This window comes from Eptesicus fuscus, chromosome 22, assembly GCF_027574615.1.
Source record: "Eptesicus fuscus isolate TK198812 chromosome 22, DD_ASM_mEF_20220401, whole genome shotgun sequence".
In the NCBI taxonomy this organism is placed as follows: Eukaryota; Metazoa; Chordata; class Mammalia; order Chiroptera; family Vespertilionidae; genus Eptesicus; species Eptesicus fuscus.
The window spans coordinates 27,098,706-27,117,092 of NC_072494.1; the positions used below are offsets into that span (position 1 = coordinate 27,098,706).

Sequence of the window (18,387 nt, forward strand, 5' to 3'; positions counted from 1 at the left end):
TCAGGAGGGAGGGAGGGTTTAAGCAGTATTTCTCTAACAGCTCTTTATCTTATACTTGGACACAGCCAGACAATATTTCTGTGTAGAATTTTATAATCTCCATAACTTACTGTCTTTGGTGTGTCTTGGTTCAGTGTAGAGAAGCTTAACTTTCTAATTGAAATGTAAAAGCTGTTCAGTTTTAACCTAGAAAGAACTCGGCAGCTTAATCAATGTGTTTATTCATTTTTTTAATTTATTGATTTTAAGAGAGAGAGAGAGAGAGAGAGAGAGAGAGAGAGAGAGAGAGAATCATCAATTTGTTGATCCACTTAGTTATGCATTCATCGCTTGATTCTTGTATGTGCCCTGACCAGACATGGAACCTGCAACCTTGGCGTATTGGGATAACATTCTAACCGACTGAGGTACCTGGCCAGGGCTCATTTTCTTTATGGTGTTCTTTTGGGTGAAGAATTCAGAACAAATAAGTGGCATCACTGCTTTCAACGGGGTCATGTTTCCGTAGTAACTAGAAATGTTTCTGTTTTCTTGCCCCAGAGAATCTGCCAGTGTGAGCTGGGACGTTGAAAAGGTCACTTTGTCGGACGAAGGCTCCTATGCGTGCATCGCTGTCAGCAGCGCAGGGACCGGACGGGCACAGACATTTTTTGATGTGTCAGGTGACTGTCACTGATCGCTTTGCAGTTGGCTGGGTACTCATGCAGCTATGGAAATGGCATGTTTGCTCATTCTGGCCTCACCACCTATTCGCTGTGTGACCTTCCTTGGGCCAATTACTTAAGGACTCAGTGTCTTGGGGTCCCTTTTATAAAATGACAGTAACAGTGTCACATGGCGAAAGTGTGCGGGTTAAATGACATAGTATATATAATACACGTAAGAGGAGAGTTTGGCACATAGAAACACTTAATAGACTTTAGCTATTGTTCTTATTTTGCTATTTGTTGTTATCATTATTGCTATTGTGGAGACTGAATAACTCACTTTTCTAATGGCCATGTAGCATTTTCCTTTGAAAAAAATGAAATTTGAGAAAAGGAAGGGATCTGTTCTGATAATATTAAGGTTAATCTTTCTGTTTCCTTCTCCCCTGTTCATAATGAGCACAGTGCTTTCATGAGTGGGTCCTGACATAGAAAGTGATCAGATTTAAGAAACACTGGACCTCAGTGGCTACAATTCTGGTGTATTGAAGGACAGAAGAACGGCTCCTGATTTCACATTTAGATAGTGTGTTTCCTATGACTGAATGGGAGGCAAGGCTCAAACTATTTTATCAGATAGATTATCTTCTAGTGAAAAAAAATTTATTTGCCTCTAATCTTCCAGAATTCTTAGGAAACAAAAGAAACTGCCATGTCTAATCAATGACCAGAATTTAAGCCACTTGGTCAGCACATATTTAGAATCGGTTGCATTGTTTTGACTGAATTATTTTCTGCCTGCCTTGTAGACTAGCGTTGCTGAGTGTTTAATAGCAAGTCCATCCTGACCTCAGTGTGGCTGCTGAGTGTCTGTACCTGTTTTTAGCACCGATGTGTATTTTCTTGAGACCATTTAAGACAAAAGAAGCTTTATAATTGCAGGACAGTTCAGAAGACTTATGTTTGTTATAAGTCCAAGCTGAACTTTAAAACAGAGGCGTGCAAGCCTGTTCTCCTTGTAGTAAATTATTTGTATTCTCTTATTCTTAGAAAAATAAAGTTTGTCCTCTGGAACAATTTAGCAAGTTGACATGCATCATAAAGCATTCATGTTTTTTCATCTCCAGTAATTATGCAAAGTTCTGGAATTGTGTCAACATTCCCCAGCTTCTGGGAAAACAAACACTTGAGCACTTGAGTTGCTTTCCCAGCAATATTCATGAAGGGAAGGACAACAAGGGAAAGAGGATGGAGTGAGTGGATCCAGACATCTCGCATAAATAACTGGGAAGTGCCAGTTAGAACTTATGAACTGACTGTGGAGAGTTTGGCTCTCTGGTGTCAGCAACTTCTGTATGTGTGTTCTACACAGGGCCCTTCCAGTAGGACTCTGTGCCAGCCAAGCATTGGTATCACTCGGAAACTGGACTGTGCCTAAGCCAATTTTCAGGAATTCTGTCCCGCTTAGTCAATTATGAAAGAAGGAGGCAGAAGCGTCGGTGGTAATGGCAGTGACTATAGCAGCGGAAGTGGCGAGCAAGTGCCCCTTTAGACTTGGAAGAGTGGACATTTCTTTTGGGCCTAACTTTTGCTTAACCTGCCAGCCTCAAATCCACACCCGCTTCTGAATCTTCCCTCTCATTGGCTGAGGCCCCCGGTGCAGCCACCCTACTTTGTGGTCTTCAGAAAGGTTTTGCTAGAGTGTGAACACATGCACCCACATAACCTCTTCCATGTCTTTGGTGGGTCTTGTATATTAGAGTCATAGAATCATGCCGTGTATGTTAGAATCATAGAACCTTAGCACTAGGAGGGTTTTTTGTTTTTTTAATATATTTTATTGATTTTTCACAGAGAGGAAGAGAGGGATAGAGAGTTAGAAACATCAATGAGAGAGAAACATCGATCAGCTGCCTCTTGCACACCCCCTACTGGGGATGTGCCCGCAACGAAGGCACATGCCCTTGACCGGAATCGAACCTGGGACCTTTTTTTTAGTCCGCAGGCCGACGCTCTATCCACTGAGCCAAACCGGTTTCGGCTAGGAGGGGTTTTTATGATTACCAAATTCAGTCATCTCATTTTTCAAATAGGGAAACAAACACTGTGTGTCAATTGGCTTATCTGAGGTCACACAAGTAGTTAGGGGTAGAACTAGGCAGCGTATGTTTGCTGGGTTTAGCAAATAAAAACAAAAGATGCCCAGTTAAATTCGAATTGCATGTAAGTGTGTCCCAGATATTTCATGAGATCTAGTTGTACTAAAACAATATTTAATATTTATCCGGAGTTCAAATTTAACAAAGCATCCTGTATTTTGTCTGTCAAACCAACCAGACTCCAGTCAGAGCCTCCTAACATTGCCATGTACTCTTTCCATTTGATTCACTGGCTGTTTTCAGAAGAGATTTTAAAAACATAGCAGAATGACAAAAATACATTTATTTTTTACAATTTAAAATAGCATATAGTCCTCTAAAAATTGTTTGGAAACAAGGATAAGTAAAGGAAAATCTGGAGTGTATACACATTTCTTTCACTCAGAGATAACCACTATGGTTTCGGCATATTGCTTCCAAGTTTCATTCTAGGCTTATGATATTCATCTACACTTACATACCATTTTAAATAAAGAAGGAAAGTTTGAATATCTGATACTCTCTTATAGTTAAACCAAAACAGACATGTGGGTTTCAAGCTAGCATAGCTCACCACAGATTTTATTGCTGTATTATTACTCAATGGTGGCTTGCTACAGCAGATCATTGAAAGTGTTTGGGCAGAATGAGCTTTAGAGGGGCATTTAAATTTATTCTCAAACCTAATCCAAGTATGAAGTGACTAAAAATGTTGGTTAAATAGTTAATTAGGAATTGGCTTTTGACCACATCTGAAATGTGCATGCATTCGTCAATGCCTTTGTGTACGTGGCTCTGTATATACAATGTCATTAAAGGCCTATTCCTACGGTTAGCTTGACCTTCTTAAATAAAAATGTTCCCATTCTTTCTGGGGGAACGTTTGTCTTACTTTACTGTCGTAGTATTATATTTTCTTAATGAGATTATAACACTCCCCTCCCCCCTTAAAGCTGATAACAGCCTTATCTTGGCCACATCTACCATATTTTTTTATGCGCTATTTTCTTTAAAGCAGTGAATACATATTTTAATTAAATTTATTTGGGTGACATTGCTTAAGAAAATTTTATAGGTTTCAAGTGTGCAATTCTATGATACATAAATATTGTTTTAAAAAAATCTTAAATTCTACTTTTTCCAAAACTCAAAGATTTGACTTTTTCCACAATCCTAAATCAGCCTAGTCATATCTTTTGTGATGCTTCTTTTTATAATTATAGATTTAGATTTGAATATGCTTTGGTATGTAAATATGATCTAGTTTTTAAAGCATCTTTCAACTAGATGATTACTTTCTTGAGGTGATGGACCTATGTATAATGAATAAATTCTGTTGTACTGCATCTTTTCTACTAGATATTCAAAACAGACTCATTAAATGTTTTTTTAATTCTCACCCAAGAACATGCTTATTGAATTTAGAGAGAGGTGAAGGAAGCGGTGGGGGGGTGGGGGAATTGAGAGATTTCGAGAGACATCAATCTGTTTTCTACTGGTGATCAGTCCCAACTGGGGATCAAACCCACAACCTAGGTATATGCCCTGACCAGAAATCAAAGCTGCAACCTTTCTGTGTATGGGACAATGCTCCAACCAGCTGAGCCACACCGGCCAGAGCTACTCATTAAAATTTTACATCACGTCTCTAAGTGAGCAAATTGTCTTTTCGGTCTCTTGATTTGAATCTTTTCAATTTGCACAGAGCCCCCTCCAGTCATCCAAGTGCCTACTAATGTTACAGTCGCTCCTGGAGAAAGAGCAGTTTTGACATGCCTCGTCATCAGCGCAGTGGATTACAATCTAACCTGGCAGAGGAACGACCGAGATGTCAGACTGGCAGACCCAGCGAGAATGCGGACCTTGGCTAACCTCTCACTGGAGCTCAGGACTGTGAAATTCACCGACGCTGGAGAGTATCGTTGTCTGGTTTCCAATGAAGGAGGATCATCAGCTGCTTCAGTTTTCCTCACAGTGCAAGGTACTGTGCTGATGGTAACCTCCGAGTTACAGTGCCTTTCCGTCTCCTCCTTTGACCTCTGTCCCCTTAGGATGGCTATCTGAGAGGGACAGTATCTACCCAAGCAGTTACAGTTTGAATGATGGGATGCTTGCGGAGCTCGAGTGGTCCAGTCTACAGCTGACTAACATGGAAAATAAAACATTGCTAATTAATACATGACTTTAAAGCTAACAAAACTAATCCTAGTAGTTGGAAGACTTTTATTCCAAGAGAATATAAATAGAAATGGTCTCTGGATGGCTTAATGGTTTTAAATTCTCCAAACTATCATGTGGATTTTTACCGTGTTCCTGGATTGGTAGAATCAACATCATTAAAATATCCATACTACCCAAAGCAATTTATAGACTCATTGCAATCCCCATTAAAATACCAAAGGCATATTTCACAGACCTAGAACAAACTCTCCAAAAATAATCCCATTGTTTTAATAACTCGTTCAAAATTTTCCCCCCAATTTAATTATATTAGTGTCATATCTACCTAATGTACTTGTATTGTTTTAATTAAGGTTTAAGGTGTTTCTCATCTTGGTTCAATTTTATTGAAACTTTAGCAGAGTTTTACTTTATTTATCTTACACATACACACAAAGAGTGCATATTGAAGATAAACTAATGGTAAGCCAAACTTGAATTATGTCTACATAGATTAAATGTTCTGATAGCTGAAAACAAGTCTATTAACAATGGTTTAATGGCTACTAAAAATGTATATTACTCAGGACCAACAAATTAAGATCAGGGACATTCCAAAGTATCTTTTTCAGTAAAATCATAGTTGGCTTCTAAATGTCTATAGATCAGCCAGCGGTCTTAATGTAATGAACAAATTACTATTGGCAGTGTTTCACTGTTAGGCTGACAGGTTCATTTCAAATCCTTGAGGTGGGAAACCACTTACCTCAGAATTGGGTCCGGCTATTTGGTTATGGTCTTAGAAACAACTTTATATCATGCCTGAAGTAACACTCTCAGATGATTTCTTAACAAGGTTATCTAACACACTGACCAATGAATTTCAAGGCTAGATCTCAGAATATTATTAATGGCAGAAAAGTGAAACTACCTTGAGAATTAATAAACTGGTTGCCATCTGATTCTAGTTTTCTCACGGGTAGTTGAGTTATGTTCTGCAATCTGAATGTGTGCCTTTTGTTAGTTGATCTGGTGGAACCTCTAGGGAAACATTGCTTTATAAATGGTTCAGTGCATTTCCACATGATAAACAGCCTAGATAATTTGAGTCAATCCCAGTAGAAACTTGAGTTACCAGGATTTTGGAACTATTTTTACTAAACCGATTGTTTCAGCTAGAATGTCTAATGGCCTTCGGAAATTTGATCTTGGTTCTTTACCTGAAGTCCTTTAGAATGGGATTATAAAATAAGATCAGAGCCTTCCTTGTTTACCTAGGTTAACCTTTTCCCTGGTGTAAAGCTTGGGATTCTGCATTTATAACAGACCTCTCAGATGGATTCATGGACAACACTTTCTGAAAATAGCACTGGACTCTATTCTAAAGAATGAACCCTATGATCTAGAAATATATATATATATATATTTTTAAAGGAAGTCCTTGACTCTCTTCTTTTTGGTTAAATAGAGTAATTATTATTAGTAAATGTTTTAAGTAAGTATTGAGGTAAGATGTTACCTAATATACAAAGCATAAATACAAAAACATGTGACATTACATGATTACTGGCTAGTCTGTATGATCTCTAGTGGTGTAAATCTGTTTAGAGGCATTATTTTATGCTCTTGTCTAGTTGGCCTTGAGTTTGAGGGACCAGTTTGAATAAAAAAGGATGTTTTGAGAAGCTAACAAAAATATATTCCAGAATTGATGAAAAAAAAGAGACGAGCTGGTTGTGTGAATGTATTATTTTACATACCTAGGATTATAATTTAGAGAATGGGACTTCCTATGTAGGCATGTCTGTATACCATGCAGAGTGATTGAAAGACCTCGTTCAGATCTGGGCTCTGCCACTTGCTGGCGTGGCAGCCTAGAGCAGGCCACTAACACCTCAGAGACTCCTGTTCTTTATGGACAAAACACAGTCACAAATAGCACAGTTTGTGAGGGTTGGATGACATAATGTATGTCATGAACTTAAAAATGCTTGAATGTTTGTAGATTTATTGGACTAATTTAGTGGGTTGAAGTGTTTGCTCATTCCTCATCTGATCTATCTCTTCTGAGCAGTCCCTGCACTGGGAAAGCATGAGTATCTTTCCCTGGCTATCACATTCTAGAATTTAAGCTCTCCAAGGTCCGAACATCTTTTTTTTGTAGCCCACTTAAATCCATCGGGCTTGACTTAATCTGCCATTTTCTCAGGGTTCATTATTGCTGGAAATTAAAATGTCCTTGATGTACAGCTTCTCCGTGACAATTTCCTATGTGCTTGACATGCTTATTATGTCACCATATCCCTTTCTTTTCCTATTAGAATGTAAATAATTCTTAACCTTTCCTTGTAACTTCCAATTAAAGACATTTCAACATTTCTGCCTTCTAAGTACTAGAGAAATATGATTCTCTCCATTTACGATTAAAGTGCTCTAACATCTTCACAGCAAATAGATGCCTTGAAAGAAAGACAAAAAGAAATAAAATGTATGATATCCATTTATACATTTTATTGCATGGAATTGGACTGTTATAACAGAAGCTTGCCCCTAACCATGAAGTCAGTAGAACACATTCATCAGATAAAGTAACTGAATATTAAACTTTTCTCTTCGTATTTTAGAATAAGTTTAAGAAAGCAAATACTTCTGTGGTCAAACTAAATATTTTTTAGATATCATTGCAATGAATACTTGATGCAAAACTTCACTAAAACATTTGTCTTCAAATCCAAGGGCCTCCAACTCCTTATTAGATCCTTAGTACAGAAGGCAACAAAAGCTTATATTGTATTTTAACAGAGCATCTTATTCATTTGTGCTGATTCATATTGGGACATAAAACAACCAAGGCAGCAAATAAAATTAACTGTTGACAGAAAGCAATGAATTAGGGGTTTTCATTTTAAGTATATGATTTCACCCGATCTAAATAAAATCCACAGAGATGGCACTAGCATTCAAAGCACCCATAAATATATATGTCTCAGGTCAACCTCCAAAAATGAAAAGCTTCACTGTATTAAAATGTCTAGGAAAAAGAATGAGCTAGGGTACATGGTGAAATGGCTGCGATCAATAAGGGCTACAAGGACTGCCAAGGAGATGGTAAGAACAACCCCCAACAGATTTATGGCTTAGGACAGGCAGAAGACCAGCTCAATCCAATATGGCAACTAATTTCACCTTGCAGTAACTACTAGCTTCATTATATGCTATACTAGAGGCCCGGTGCACAAAAATTTGTGCACTGGGGGGGGAGGGGGCAGGGTCCCTCAGCCCGGCCTGAGCCCTCTTGCAGTCCGGGACTCCTCGGGGGATGTCCACCTGCCAGCTTAGGCCCGCACCCCAGGGGATCAGGCCTAAGCTGGCAGGAAGCGCTCGGGAAAAGTCCGACTGATGGCTTAGGCCCGCTCCCCACGGACATCCCAGTTGGACATCCCAGCTTCTGGCTGAGCGGTGGGAGTGCACTGACCACCAGGGGGCAGCTCCTGCGTTGAGCGTCTGCCCCCTAGTGGTCAGTGCGCGTCATAGCAGCTGGGTCGTTCCAGGTGGGTCCGCCATTAGGGTCAATTTGCATATCATCCTTTTATTATATAGGATAAGGACACAACATGGCCAACAGAGCTCTTCTGAAAAGTCTCTCCCCTTCCACCTGGAAAAACACTAACTATTCCTTATTTATTGAGTGCCCTACCCCTTGATTAAACGAGCCTCAATAAAACAAGTAAATTTCACTAGGGAGGGGCTGCTCTGTCTGTGGAGTCGTCACTCTCCGCCTTACTACTTCACTAATAAACTCCCTTTTGTTTTAAATTCCATGCTGGCTCAATTTGAATTCTTTCCTGCATGAAGCCAAAAACCCACAGTGGGTCGAGGACCTTCAGATACCTGGACCTCTGGAACGCCTGCATCAGAAACAATTTCATTATTCAAACATGGGTATAGACTTCTACACATCAAAGTGTATTCCTGTGAAAATCGTGCACAGGGAAAACTTGAGGAAGATACTGATGGAATTTTCGTGGCTCCCTTATTAGGCTGTTCATTATAGGAAAACCTGACTAGATTATCAGTCAAAATTCTGCATTTTTTTTTCAAGCTCCCTTTGGTTCAGATAGGATTTAAAGCAGCTTACTCTGTAATGTACTCCTATAAAATTCCAGTCCCCTGAGCTTTCCAACATGAATTTTTGTACTGTGGAAAAGTTCTAACTTTACTCTTTAAGTTTAATTGCTTTACGACACTTTGTAATTACAAAGAACTCCCTATGGTGGACACGTGTACGAAAGAAATTTCAAAGTATATAGAATAACTCCTGAAATTTTATAGATAGGAGATAAACCTCCCCAGTGAGTGGAACAGTCACAGATAATCCTTTCTGAAGGCCAAGCGAGGTCATCATCTCAACTCTTCAGTTACATTCCATGTATTTAGCTTTTTAAAATAAATTTCATACTCTTTGGGGGAAAAAATCACTTTTTAAAGTGTTCAGAGGGAAAAAAAAGTGCAGTATTGTGAACGAAGTTTCTGGATGATTAGCAACTTCAGGAAAAGAAATTTCATATTAGCAAGATTTCTCATAAGTAACCTTTTCTGCTAGAAGACTTCTATTCATTAAAGTAAGTTCTGCCTGGGTCTTGAGTTTCTCAGGAGTGTGCTAACAGTCTTTGGGAGTAGGGGCCATATTTGAGCAATGATGGAAGCAAGGGACCAAAGACTAAGATCGTCTATATTTCCTCTGCATGCAAAAACAGCAAGTTAGCTCACTCATCGGCACCTACAAATAAAAGTGATCTCCTGCACAAACAAGAGTGGCCCATCTCCATAGCCACAGAATGAGGGAGCAAACGTAGCCAGGGCAGTGCTTTGTAAGTGAATTAACTTCAATTGAAACATGAAAAAGGAAAACCCAGGTGGAAGCATAGAATATGTAAGACCTCAAGTGAATAAGGAGTGCCACCACGGACACACTGGGTCTGATGTTATTTTATGTTGATATCAAGTGGTAGATTCCCTTAAAGCTAATATATTTCAATAAGTTTTTCATTATTTTAAAAAGTAATGAAATTTTCTAGCCTGAGCTGGAACCGTTTCTCAGTTATCTACGCTTGGAAAGAACTTGCACTGCTCAGCATGCAGTAACGGAACTGTTGTCACGACCTTATTTTCCTAACTGAACCGGAATGACCAACACATACACCTCAGATTAGTCTTCGGGAGCTTTTTATTGTACAAGTAGAAGAATCATTTAGAGTTATGATTGTGTGAGGTTGGTTGAGCAAAAAGACAAGGTAACTGGGGAAAAGAAAGCAATTGCTGTGATGCCTTGTTAGGCTCAGTAAAGAAAGAAGTGATGCTTAATGCATGTTCCGATAGATTGGATTTAAAAGAAGGTTCCAAGGAGTTGTGGCCAGACCAAGTTGGGGAATGAAGTGTGGGCATCAGAGAGTGACAGCTGGAAGGATGGGAGGTTGTGAACCTCAGATTGGACTCCCAAGACAAGTATTCTTTCAATCCAATTGTGGGTCACTTCCCTAAGAAGATGATTAAGGTAGCAAATGAATTTGTCTGTGAACATAAATTAACTCTCAGATTATTGAATCTTTCCTTTAAGCAATACTATGAAGATCTACCTTTATATGCTTTGGCTTCTATGACTATTGCATATTCTGTAAAATTATCACCTTTTGAGCACCATAACAATTTTAAAGACTATTTTTTAAGAGCAGCTAAGTTATAGAGATTTTCCATATACCTCCTGCCCCCACACATGCATACCTTACCCCATTATCAGCATCCCCCACCAGAGTGGTACATTTGTTTTAATTGATAAACCTGTATGACACATCATTATCACCCAAAGCCCATGGTTTATGTTAGTGTTCACTCTTGGTAGTGTACATTCTGTGGGTCTGGACAAATGTACATGACATGTATCGATCACCCTCTGTGCTCTGCCTCTCCCACCCTGCCAATCCCTGGAAACCACTTATCATTTTTTTTTACTGTCTTCATAGTTTTGCCTTTTCCAGAATATCATGTAATTGGAATTATACAGCAAGTAGCCTTTTTAGATCGGCTCTTTCACTTAGTAATATAAATTTAAGGTTCTTCTATGCCTTTTCATAGTTGTTAGCTCATTCTTTCAGCCGTGAGTAATATTCTTTTTTCTGATGTACATAACCAACTTTGGGTAGTCAAAAGAAATCCTTGCCTAATTGAGTCTGGAGCAAGGGATTCATGTACATATATGTAAAACTTTAATGGTATCCTTCCAATATGCCATGAAATAATAATGCTAATTATGATTTTCCACTTTTTTCTAAGTCACATGAGAATGTAAGTCTAAACTTTAGCTTTCCCCTTTTATTTGGAAACTCTGTGGTTTTGGAAAATTGTTATAAAGAGACCGAGTAAAGAAAAGGCAATGCAAGAGTCATTGCTAAGCAGCATTCAGCTGAAGATTTTCTAAGCAAGAAAGAATAAAACTTTAAAACTTCTATCCGCTTATCAGTTATACTTATTGTCTTAATCTATTTTGGTTAATCACCCAAAGAAGCTCCAGAATTTATAAATTTTTGTTTGTTTGATAAGGAAAAATAATTAAATGGAAAAAATATTAATGTGTAAGTATTTTATACTAGGAATTACTTTAAAAGGACATCAAGGCAACAAACATATCCTTATGTCTTTATATTGGGAAAATAAGAATTGTATGTATTTAAGAAATCTTGATACATACTTGTTGTTAAGATTTTGTCATTAAAATAGAATCTAGCCTTTATTGTGTACCTCTGAAATTTTTGTCCATCTCTTATTAACTGAATTGCATAGCCACACTGTAGTTTGGGTGTGATTTTTTTTTTTTTTTTGCAAATCCAGCATATAATTCTAAGATACAGTCCTTGCCTGTGTTTTATTGCCAATGCACCACCTACTGGTAAGTCAATGAATTGGCGACCTTCTTTCTGAGATTTAATAGACTTTTTCTCTAGTCTAGCACTGCCCAATAGAACTTTCTATAATGAAGGAAATCTGTGTAATTGTCCTACATGGTGGATACTAACTATATATATGGCAACTGAGTACTGAAACAGGGCTAGTGCATCTAAGGAACTTGTTTTGAAATTTAATTTCATTTTAGATCATTTAAATTTGAATTTAAATAGACATGTGTCCAGTGGCTGCCATATTGGATGGCCCAACCAACTCTAGTCTTTTCTGGAGAAAGAAAAAGAGCAGAATTTTAGGACATTTATTGCAACTTTCATATAGATTAACCGCTATCATAATTCATTTGAAGCATTGCCTTTTAGGACTAATTTTACTTTTTGAAAAGGTTGTAGCCAGGTCTTCATATTCCCATTGATGAGATGGTTTGGAAATGTTGCATTTGATTCCATATCTTTGGGATTTCAATGGCCCTTGTCTCTTTTCCCAGGCAATTGATCTCTGCTCGTTTGTTTAGTTGGTTTTTGTTTTCATTCTTTGCTCTTTGGAAGGAATCTCTGGCCCCTTGTATGAACTCTCTTCTCTAGTAGGCATGGGAAGACTTAAAAATGTTAAAATATATTTTGTTGCCATTTCTACTCATTGAAAATTAAGTAGCCTGGCCAGTGTGGCTCAGCAGTTGAGCATCAACCCAGGAACCAAGAGGTCAGTGGTCACATGCCCGTGTTGCAGTTTGATCCCCAGTAAGGGGTGTGGAGGAAGCAGCCAATCCATGATGTTTCTCTCTCATCAATGTTTCTATCTCTCTACCCCTCTCTTTGTAAAAATCAATAAGAACATATTTTTAAAAAGAAAATTAAGGAAAAATTAAGTGAGCAAGCACATTTGTTCATTATAAATCATTCTTAGTGAAGTTTTTTTTTTTTCTCTTATTGTGCAAGCTTCATGCTTAAAAGTTAGTTGGAAACAAAACTAGCTGGATTACCTCCCTAATCAGAGATGGAAGTAATGCATTTCTGAACAATGTGAATATGTTTTAAATAAATGGATTGAGCTAAATCAGTAGGTAAACATCTGATAGGTTAGGACATAGCTACTAATTACAATTCTAAGCAGGCTCAATGTAACTTTATGAAGTTAGCTTTTCCTACAGGAAATACAAATATTTAAAAGAGCTAGAGATCCTGTAAAATAGATTTTACAGTCTGTACAATTCAACAGAAATTAGGTTCAGTAGTTAAATACTAATTATTTAAAATTTCTCTAATACCAGCATCGGCTAGTATTAGATCATCCAACATTTTAGGAGATTATACTAATTACTCACAATGAAAAATATATTTGGGAATAGTTGTAAACCAGTTCTGTTATGTTTTTAGACATATTAATCAAAATCCTACCTGTAACGTGAAGCCCCTCTCATAAATCACTTCCTTTCTGAGTACTGTTGGCTCTTTGTTCTGGTATCCTATCAAATTATTATTATTTTTTGCCAAACAACTTAGCCCTTAATCACAATCAATTTCAACTGTTCAGTTCTTTCTCCCCTATCATATTATATACATATACTGGGCGTTCCTTTTCTTAATCATAGTGCCTTATACAGAGGGAAAAAATAACACATGTTCGCTCAATAGATGTATATTTCTTAATTGCTGGATGAATGTCAAAGTAACAATAACAGACTATAAGGAAGATTTGAGTCACTAACCTCATTTTTCATGTTCCCATGTTAACTTCCATGGCTTATTTGAATGACATCACCAATTTCAGGTTCCATTATGTAAGTACTTTCTTTTCCACTTGTAGCACATGTAAGCATATAACTGCTTACATTTAAAACCACATTTTATAAAAAAAATCTGATAATTACCTCATGAACATTTTGTAGAGAAGTCATTTTGGAAGTATTGTTTAAATTAGTTCACCCTAATTTAAAAAGTATGTCGTGTGAGTGAGTTTTGAAAAATTCTATGAAATAGTCTAAAGCCATTCATCACTTTTAAGGTGACACCGTAGCTGCTAAATTTCCAAAGGAGTTCAAGTTAGATTAAGCGGGGTAGTATTTACTTACATGGCATGAGTTTAAGGCTTTGTTTAAAAAAGACTATTTTCCTATTTATCTGTGAACAGAAAAAAAGTCCCTATTGATTGTACTAGCTGTTCCATAAGGAGGGTTTTTGAAGAAAGATGAACACAGGTATCCAGCATATTCACTATGTGACTGACATTTCTGCACAAGATCATGCTGACACATGGAAATCAAAGGGCCAAAGCCTCCTTTCTTCTCCCTGCCATGTCTGTGTGGACATTAGATGCATTAATTTGTCTGCTGGTGTCAGCAAAGGGAGGCTGTCTGTCATTAATTAATCCATGTCACCTGAGAGAACATTGCGATGGAAAGGAAATATTTCTCAAGATGATTGATGAAGTAAGTCCCTAATGACCAGAATTACTTCACTAACTATGAAATGGACATGATCATAACCATATGCTCATTACATCATCATGACTCTTTTTAACATTGTCGAGGTGACATAGGTATAAGCGTGATTTTTGCTATCAGAAAAATGTGCAAAAACTAAATTTATCTACTTATATTAAAATTTCTTATAAAAATTTTAAAGTTATTTATTTAATTTATTTTTATTGTGATCTTCTAAATTTTGAGTATCTAGAAATATCTCAAATTTCAGAACAATCAAATAAAGTATAAGTATTATTTATTAGTAGGATATATAATCTAAATAGAATATGCAAGTGTGAGTGCTGTGATCAATTTTCATTTGTTAATGTCTCGATAATATACACGTTAATGTGTATTATAAACACTGTGACACTCATTTTATCATTTTTGTCATACTTTATCATATAATGGGATATTAATAATAGCAAAACTTACATATTGCTGTTTTCATGGGTGCTTATAATTCATTTTGCCAACTCACCATTAATAGTGTGTTAAGGCACCTAAGTCTTAAAGTAGTGTTTATAATTTATTCTTAGTATCATAATCTATGTTTACCTTTTAAAAATCATTGGGGAGGAATTTTTTTAAATGTATACATTTTACTTTTGTTAAGATTGAAATGTAAAGGATGAATTAATGCCGTAATACCTTATAGCGTGCCATGTTCCCATTGCTTGATCAAATGAAAAGCAAGTTGTTATTTATGATGATGGTGTTGATGGTTGATGATGGTGGTGGGAATAATAATGATGTTGATGGTGTTGATAATGGTGATGAATGTGGTGGTGAAAAGAGGCTGAAAAGCAGCTTAAAATGCATTATTTCACTTAAAGGCAAAAATTGGACTCTGGACTTTGACAGAGTTGAACTATGGTTCTTTAATTTGTTGTTCTTGTTCCATTAAAACTTCACTAACATGAGGGGTTTTTTATTCTAAGAATTTTTAAAAAATTACTGAAATAATTATGTGAAGTCTATTACATCCTTACTTAAACTAATCATGCAAAGGCTGAATCAGTCTGACCATCTTTATTCAACTATTATTTGGTGGAAATCCAATTTTGCCTCCCTGTTTGTTCACGTCCTGATTTTCTTATCATCAGCAGGAATATTCTTTCCAGGGCAATGGTAAATTTCTCACCTTCTGTGGGGTGATGTCATCCCATCTGTATGTTGCACACAGACTTATTTCGTGACCCTCAGCAACACCCTATATCCAGGCTTTATTTGAGAAATGACCTCTTAGCTCTCTGCATCCTGGTTTGGGAAACTGACATTTATTTTCACTTTGATATCTGAACTACAGAGCATACCAGTGGGATTCTTGCTGGGAGAGATGCCAGCTTAGTTCTGGCAGACTCCGTTGGAAGGCACCACATTCAGACAAAAATCCCGAGAGCTGCTGAATCTTTGCAGCAATCCTATATCAAGACTTGGGAAACATTTAATTTTCAGAAGTTGGGGCTGAATAAGTGTGGGTATTCCGTAAATTCCAAAGAGGAGGAAGTCTTCATTTTCCCCCTCGCCCCTGAAACTTGTCTGCAACACCCCCACAGCATGTGTAGTCCAGCATTTCAGAATTGATGGACTCCAGATGGAATTCCAATTTGCACTGACTGGCCATGGCCAGTCTGCCCTTGACCTCACACATTTCTCCAGCCCTATGTTGACCAAGAAGAATCTATGGAATAATGAGACTATCAACCAAGTCCACAGGCCAGAACAACCCTTAGAACATTAACTTCAACGACCATCATTTGAAAAACACAATGTAAACGGGGGAAAGTGGGGACAGTTGTAAGCTGCTAGCAATTAGGCAGTAATTAGGTTTGTCCAGTTGTGCAGCTGCCTAGCCTAGCAGTATCTCTTTCAAATGCACAGGGATTCCATAGACTAAATGTCTCTTAGTGAAACTAAGCCACAATTTGCAGGCTAATTTATAGTGAAGATATGTCGTAACTATATCCAGATCTAACTGACTAACTGAATTTTTCAAATTCCTTTATAGTAAAAACCCAATTAAATGGGAAACTGACACCATGCATATCTTTTTGGCTTACCAGTGTACCCCGAATAAGTTAGCACAGAGCTTGGAACTTAATAATTGTGCAAAAAAAAAATCATATGCTATTTATTTATTTTTGTTGATACTCATGACATCTATTTCAAACATTGTGAAAATGAATTTCCTTTTATTTATCTTATTGAGTAGCGGATATTTACATTAAAAACGTATTGAATATAAGTTGTTTTTATGGTCCCTTCTTTGAACATTAGGTCTTAGTAGTAATATAGATGTAAATGTGTCATTGATTAGACCAGATATATCAACATCCCAGCCACCCCAGGTAATTTTTGTATCATTTTTGACAGTAAATTTCTGATTTAATATTTTATTTTCAAAGCTCTTTCTGCCGTAAAAGTGGAATACAATTGGAACTTTGAATAATTAATGTGTTTTGAATAATTAATATGTTCTGTGACTCTATGAGCATGAGGCACATGATCCTGAGAGGCTGGCAGACATAACAATTCTCAGAGCCAAATTACAGGTTAGGAATGGCCCTGTATTCCATCAACAGTTTTAAGGGTCTGTTATTTACAAGTCACTGCATAACATGCAAGCGATGTTAATTGAATACTGTAGGATATAATGGAATACGGAACAATATGAAAGACTTAGTCTCTACCTCAACAAACTTATAATCTAATAAATAAAAAAGAAAGAGCCGTTCAAACAAAGCAGTCAGTAGTCAGGATAAGTTGTGGCTCCAAACCTGTGTTCAGAGTAAGAAAGAGGCAAAAAAGACCCCAGTTGGGACTTTCCCTGAAAACAGGTTTATAGTGACGTTCCGGACAAGCACACAAAAGCCGGCGATCAGCTGGTGGGAGGAAGGAGCCACAGGGTCACCACTGGAGACACAGAAACGTGACATCGGGGTCATATTTTGCTCTCAAAGAGAATTTATTTCTGCTTTCATTACCTTTGGTTTCCCTCCTGCACTGATGGGGCAGATCCCTGACGGGGATCACCCGGAGGGCACCTTCCTGGTTCCCACCAGGGCACAGTCATCTGCCTGCTGCCCCACCGTGGCCGGATGGTGGAGAACATGAGCATCACCAGCTGCTTCATCCTGTCCTTGAGCACTTACATACCTTCACTGTGAGGTAAAGGGCCTCCAGAAGCTGGAGGTGGACCCCTGTGATTTCTAACCAGGAGAGAGTCCTGGCCGTGACAGGCCTCCTGGGGCCCTTCCCAAGCACTGTGTGCAGATGGCCCCAAGGGAGCGAGTCTTCGTGGGGCCCATGGGCCTGACAGTGCACCTCAGGGCGCCTTCTTCATCAACCCGCAGCACTCCAGGACCACTGTGACCGTGGTGGGCAAGAGCAGGGTCAGGAAGAACCTCAAAATGTGGGTCTACCCTGAGAGCATGTGGAACAGCAGTGGGGACCTGCCACCTTTCAAGAAAGGTGTCCTCTACCTGGCTCTCCAGATCCAGGTGCCCCTCATCCCTGAGGTGTGCTCTACCTTCTACCACCCAAGATGAAGCTCTTCACCTGAGGAACAGTCCAGGAGCAGGTGCTGGATGCCATCCCCACCAGTGGTGGCTGACATTCCCAAGTGCATGGACACCTGCTACCAGGCCATGGGGACCACCTTCTCTCACATGTCCAAGACACCCCAGGAGAACAGAGCCACCGCAGGGCCTGGTGCCCAGCCTGCCCTGCGGCCAAGGCCTGGGGTTGGTGCTGGACCTGGCTAGTGAATGGACAGAGGGCCCACACCCCTCCACCTCCCACATGCCAAATATTACTGTGTCCCTCTCCTGTAGCTCCCCTGGCTTTCATTCGGGCTCCTTCCTGTCACTAGCCTTGGATCCAGGCCCCTGATATCCCTCAAAGGAAAGTCAGCTAGACCCTCCCCAATCTCTGAGGGCAGGCCTGTGCCCATCCTCATGCCTTCAGGATCCAGGAGTATGTGCAGGCTGTGGGGTTCCAGATGGGCAGAGCTTCTAAG

At 38.5% G+C, this 18,387-nt stretch overlaps 1 protein-coding gene and 1 pseudogene across 1 annotated transcript in view; both read left to right on the forward strand.

The window, feature by feature from the left end:
• HMCN1 (hemicentin 1) overlaps nt 1-18,387 on the forward strand; it is a 379,559-nt gene that overhangs the window by 166,761 nt on the left and 194,411 nt on the right. The window contains exons 10-11 of the mRNA XM_008145958.3: nt 541-662; nt 4,491-4,766. Of these exons, the coding sequence (XP_008144180.2) occupies nt 541-662; nt 4,491-4,766 (398 nt within the window). The remainder of the gene's footprint in view (nt 1-540; nt 663-4,490; nt 4,767-18,387) is intronic.
• Nucleotides 15,031-18,133, forward strand: LOC129148004 (1-acyl-sn-glycerol-3-phosphate acyltransferase beta-like; annotated as a pseudogene).